The sequence below is a fragment of the Arvicanthis niloticus genome, chromosome 20 (genome assembly GCF_011762505.2).
Source record: "Arvicanthis niloticus isolate mArvNil1 chromosome 20, mArvNil1.pat.X, whole genome shotgun sequence".
NCBI lineage: Eukaryota > Metazoa > Chordata > Mammalia > Rodentia > Muridae > Arvicanthis > Arvicanthis niloticus.
Window position 1 is genome coordinate 50,705,322 of NC_047677.1, and position 5,785 is coordinate 50,711,106.

Sequence of the window (5,785 nt, forward strand, 5' to 3'; positions counted from 1 at the left end):
CAGTGCAGAGCAACAACAGGCTTATAAAGAGGAGTTTAAGACAGACTATGTTATCCATCATACCCAAGTCAGGGCTGCAAGCACCAGGTCCACACAGATGGTGTTGGAAATTAAGAGACTTGAGGGAGTTAACTCCAGGACACAAGGTGCTTGGATAAGATATTCCAGGGTCAGGAATTGGTACCCAGGTTACAGGAGAGAGAAGCACCTCTGTTAGGTCTTATTTCAGCTGTGGATGTGCTCCTGAGAGATGAACAGACAGACCACACCAGACACCTGAGATCCCTGGAAAACACAGTGCAAAGAAGGAAAAGCAGAAATCACAACAGTAGCTTGGCTACAGGGAACGCCCAGGGCAGTTACACAGCTGCATCACTGGTAGCTAAATCAAGTGGGTGAGATGAAATGTAGTGTGACTTATTTGTGCACCCAGCAGTTTAAAAAGAATCACGAGTTGTGTCTCTGACATTTAGTCCTGGGAGATCATAATCCTGGAGACAGGTCAAGGCTCAGACCTTTCCTGTGTCCTTGTGACCACAGACTCTCAGAATGTGCTTCATAGTGATGGAGAGAGCAGAGACCAGAGGTGACACAGCCCAGGAGTGACCCCTTCAGAGATAATAACACCCTGAGCCCACCTGGACACAGCCCTGTTCAAACTCAGGTCCCACAGCCTCATCCTGTCCCACCAGATACACACAGCACAGTGACACAGATTCTGGAAGGTTCTCCATCTGTCATTTATTTCTTCAAAAAAGTCCAAGTATTCTCAACCCATTAAATTAACAAACAATCAGCCCTCAGTTCTAGAATGTGAACAATCCAGTTCACACTCAGTTTCTTATTCTCAGTGTGGAAGTGAGGAGCTGCAGCTCAGGGCAGCATGGAGCTGACAGGATGCAGATGCCCCCTAGACCAGGAACGTTGCTGAGGAAGGGAACACAGGCAGTGCAGGGACAGGGTCCTGGTATAAAAGGACAGACTGGACTCCACAGTTCTTCATGATGAGCCCACAGGTTCACAGGGAACATCAGACACTGTTGTCTAAAGAAAAATTGAAGGCTCTGGATGTCACAGGAGAGACCTGAACACAATGGCTGTCACTCAGTCCACTCCAGGCTGCTGTCTTCATGCTAGAGATCAAGAGTCATGAACAATCATTATGAAGACAACATTCCAACAACTCACCACTCTCAGGGGATTCTGGAAGTCCCTGAAACCCAATCATGTCCACATTGCCCCTCCAAAAGCAGGCCCCAGAGTGTCACCTTTACAATCTGGAAGAGACATATCAGAGCTCTGGGAGCTGTCCCTGCCTAGGGAAAAACAAAACAAATGTATATGTTTATGTATATGTTTATGTTCATGTATATGAATATATGTGTATATATACATGTATGTATTCATATCAAGGTACAACTGAGGACCCTAGAAGATTTCCCTGGAGGAGCTATTATAGATTCCCTGAGCTCCCTAATATCCCCAGCTTCACTCCAATGGCCTCAGTACAACCCTGTGACCCACACTAACGTGGAGCTGGAGCATAGTCTCCTCCTTTTCCACCTATGAGAAGACAAGCTGTGAGAGTTCAAGGAAGATCTTGACACTAGGAAGTTTCCAGGATTGACAGCAGACCCAGTTGGAGACAGCAGCAATGCGGGGTATAGATGTGTCTCCCATAATGAGCAGAGCACACTTATAAAGGTGGCTGAGAGAAAACTCAGACCCTGCCTTTTCCTACCTGTGTTTCTCCTCCTCTTTATCACAAAAGCCACCACAGCTCCAATGATGGCCACAGCTCCAAGGACAATTAGAACAGCAATGATCACCATGTTAGAGTCAGTGGATGGAGGAGGCTCTGGGAAGGACAAGTACAGGAAATGAAGGTGAGGGTCATGACCCCAGCTCTCATCCCTGACCTCCTCAGGGTCTGCAGAAGTTTCCAGCTTTCCCTGACTCCAGCTCTGTACTCATACCCTCCTCACCCCATCTCAGGGTGAGGGGCTCAGGCAGCCCCTCATGGTACACATGGCATGTGTAATTCTGCTCCTTCCCAAGAGGCACCACCACAGATGCCCACTTCTGGAAGGTTCCATCCCCTGAAGGCCTGGTCTCCACAAGCTCCATGTCCTGGGTCAGGTCCTCCCCATTCAACTGCCAGGTCAGGGTGATGTCAGCAGGGTAGAAGCCAATGGCCCAGCACCTCAAGGTGACATCACCTTCTTGTCTGTGGTGATGGGCTACACGTGCTTTTGGGGGATCTGTTTGAAAGATTTAAGAAATTCTACAATTAACAAGGCAAACTGAAATCTACACTAGGCACAGTAAAATCAGTGATGACACTGGACTATGTGTCTGTTTGAACACTTCAACTTTCATTGCACTAGTGACCAGTAGGTAGAGCTGGTTCCCTCAGCGCAGAACTGCACATTTTCCTGGGTCCTTCAGAAACTAAGAGGGATCCACATGAGCCAGTGGGTCAACATGGTCTTCCTTATGTAATGTTTTATAGCAAGAGACAGGTATTCAAAGAATGAAAGATAGAATGAAAAATGAGTAACTTAATATGTGTTTGAGTTCATATCTAAATTAGAAATTAGGGCCATATGCTACTGGAAGGGTGTCACCACCGAGGCTCAGCCACTGTGGTCATCTTGCTGACCAGCATAACTGTCAGTCCTAGTGAACAGCCATCAGGAAGTGTGTAGCAGAAATGGGGCAAACCTCTGACAATCAGGCCGAGAAAATGACTCCCAGCCCCTGCCTCTGGGGTGACAAAGGACAACTCTATTACATATGATTTCAGGAGTGTGCTATGGACCCCAGTGCAGCACTCACTGGAACACAGTGGGCTCAGAGGGTGTGTGCATCTTCCCTCTCCCTCAATCCCTGGATTGCAAAAGACCCTGTCTCTCACAGAGTCCAATTTCTGATTCACTAGCGAAAGTACTGTAACTTGTGGGGGCAGAGGAAGAGCAGGAGGCCTCTGGATGTTCTGGCTTCTCTCTTCTCTGACAGGAAACAGTCTTAGTTCATAAGAACCTCTCCCTTAGTGGGAACCCTGAATTAACTTATGTAATCATCCAGTGTGTGGAGACTAATACAAATGATAATACAAGGGCCTGGAGAAACAGGATCACTCCAGTGCAGACAAAAATTGACCAGAACAAAAAACAACAAAGAAAAAAAAAAGGTAAGAAATGAGAGAGAGAGAGAGAGAGAGAGAGAGAGAGAGAGAGAGAGAGAGAGAGAGAGAGATTTCACAGTTTATATTCCTCCCATAAGGGCTCCTGTGACCATTCACCACTGTAGGAATAGATAGAATTGGGTTGTCGAAGGGATGCAAACCCCACAGACAGGGAGGGATATGCGAGACTGTATTCTATGTATTCTTTGAAAAGTTTTAGAAACTTGGGGAACCAGCCTTGTGTAGGGGAGTCCATGTCTCTTACCAGGTAAAGGACACTTCAGGTCCTGAGGTGTAAGGGCTAACACACTCAGTATGACAGGAGTCAGTGTCCACAGACAGTGGGTGTGGGTAGAGAACCTGGCCTGAGAGGGGCCATGGCTGACAGCAGGGAGAAGCTGCTGTTATTATGTCAGGAAATTCTCTCCTTCCCTCCTGAGACAGACTGGGAACTGTGTAGGGAGAAGGCTGAGCCCTGGGAGAGTCAGTGCAGTTATTGTGATGAGGACCAGGAGACCCAGGGACACTCTTTCCCCTCTGAGACAGGGGCATCACCCCAGCTGAGGGTTTCTTCTTCCCCAGGACTGAGCTCCAGCCCGAGGGCAGAGGGAGGAGCTGCCCGCGGCCCTGCACCTGTGCGCAGCAGCGTCTCCTTCCCGCACTCCAGGTATCTGAGGAGCCACTCCACGCAGTCGCCCTCCAGGTAGGCCCTCTGTATCTCTGCTTCACCATCCTGCTCCCACTGGCTTCGGGTGATCTGCGCCTCCAAGTCTGCTGCCTTCCATGTTTTCAGGTCTTCGTTCAGGGCGATGTAATCGCGGCCATCGTAGGCGGACTGCCAGTACCCACGGAGGAGGCTCCCGTCCGACCCGACTTCACAGCCATACATCCACTGGATGGTGTGAGAGCCTGTGGAACCCCGCGGTCAGCCCCGCCCACCTGCCCCGGCCCCGCCCACTCGTCCAGACCCACCCACCCGCGGATTCCTACAAACTGAATGGAAACTGTTTCCCAGTCTTTTCTGTTCCCAAACCTCAGACTTAAGACCAGGGACGTCTCCGGCCCTTGTGTCTGGACTTGGGGGGTTCGTGACCTTCCACCCGGGGTCACTCACCGCCTTCGCTCTGGTTGTAGTCGTGGAGCAGGGTCCTCAGATGCACTCGAAAAATCTGTTCATTTCTTTTGGCGATCTCTGTCGCCTCCTCCCAATACTTTGGACCCTGCTTCTCCACCCACGACGCGCGCGGCTCCATCCTCGGATTCTCCGCGTCGCTGTCGAAGCCCTCAAACTGTGTGTCGTCCACGTAGCTGAATTCCATGTACCGGGGCTCCCAGAAGCAGGACCGTGACACGGCGGTGTGGAAATGCCGCAGCGAGTGTGAGCCTGGGGGTGGCGCGCTGTGAGACCCCGACCTCCTCCCGGGACCCCGGGCGGGTGCGCGGTCTGGGAGGGTAACAGGGCGTGGGGCTCCTGACGCGGGTTGAGAAGGGACAAGGGTTGGTGGGGGAAGCAGGGATACAGCTTCCCCGGTGCCGCCCCTGCCCCTCCCCGCAGAGCCGGTTTCCCTCCCGATCCCGCACTCACCCGCGCGGGTCTGTGTCGGGGCCAGGGCGGCTGCCAGCACCAGGAAAAGCGTGCACTGCGCCATCGCCCCCAACTATGATCTGGGCGTCTGAGTCCCGCGGGCTGCGTGGACTTTATAACCAGTGCCCACTGAGATGCTTGCTGATTCCCCAGGATCGCCTCATCCAATGGGGGTGAGACCTGGCAGAGCATCATCAGTGTCAGGGCAGAAAGACCTAACACAATAGATGCAGAAGTAAAACTAGGGGGGGATATGGACCTGCAGGCCAGATTCTCTGTGTCCTCTCCCTCACCCTTCCTCTTCTTTCTTCTCTTCAGAATTGAGACCCTGGAGTCTTCTAGAAGAAAAGTCACTTCCAGGAATACAATGACAACACAAGCCTTTCAGTATGCAGTGGAGAGATGCTTCTACTTAAAGCATAGGCACTGGCCTGCAAGCCACACAGGGACCCCATAGAGACCGGCCTCACACAGCCAAGCCTGAGTGCGGGACTCTCATCTGTAAAGAGGAGACTTTGACTCTTCTCCCAGGATCTGTCTTCTCAGCCTCAGGCTTAGATTCTGTTTCTTCCCAGATGAAGCATCTGCAGCTTCCCAAGTGGACACTTCCCAATGGACAAGGGGGTCTACAGTGCAGAGACAATGACACAGGTCCACATGGACAATCTCAATACCTGGAAGGAAGATCGTCAAGGAAATCAAGCAAAAGAATCAGCACTGGAAGTGGCACTTGGGTGTGTAGGAATCATAATGGCTTTCTGACATCCTCCTAGTAAGCCATCTCCAGTCCTGATTATCTGGTTCTACCCATGTTATGTTTCCATGACATAAAACAAGGAAAGAACAGTGTTAGCAGGAGTGGGTCTAGCCCCAGCATGGTGTTAAGGAGGGTAAAAACAGCCATGAGAACATCACAGAAGGAGCCTTGCTGGGGTTGGGTGGTGGTAAGAACAGCCATATCAAGCTTTGTCAATGAGGACATGAGTGTCCTTACAGGTAATCTGGTTGTGTGA

The 5,785-nt window shown here is 51.0% G+C and overlaps 1 protein-coding gene across 1 annotated transcript; it reads right to left on the reverse strand.

The window, feature by feature from the left end:
* Positions 1-1,510: 1,510 nt before the first annotated feature.
* Positions 1,511-4,836, reverse strand: LOC117724194 (H-2 class I histocompatibility antigen, alpha chain-like). Its single transcript, XM_076916812.1, has 5 exons — positions 4,302-4,836; positions 3,821-4,096; positions 1,986-2,261; positions 1,742-1,858; positions 1,511-1,563 (listed from the first exon to the last, which is right to left on the reverse strand). Exons 1-5 carry the CDS (start codon positions 4,834-4,836, stop codon positions 1,526-1,528), a joined length of 1,242 nt encoding a protein of 413 aa, XP_076772927.1. The 3' UTR covers positions 1,511-1,525.
* Positions 4,837-5,785: the final 949 nt, after the last annotated feature.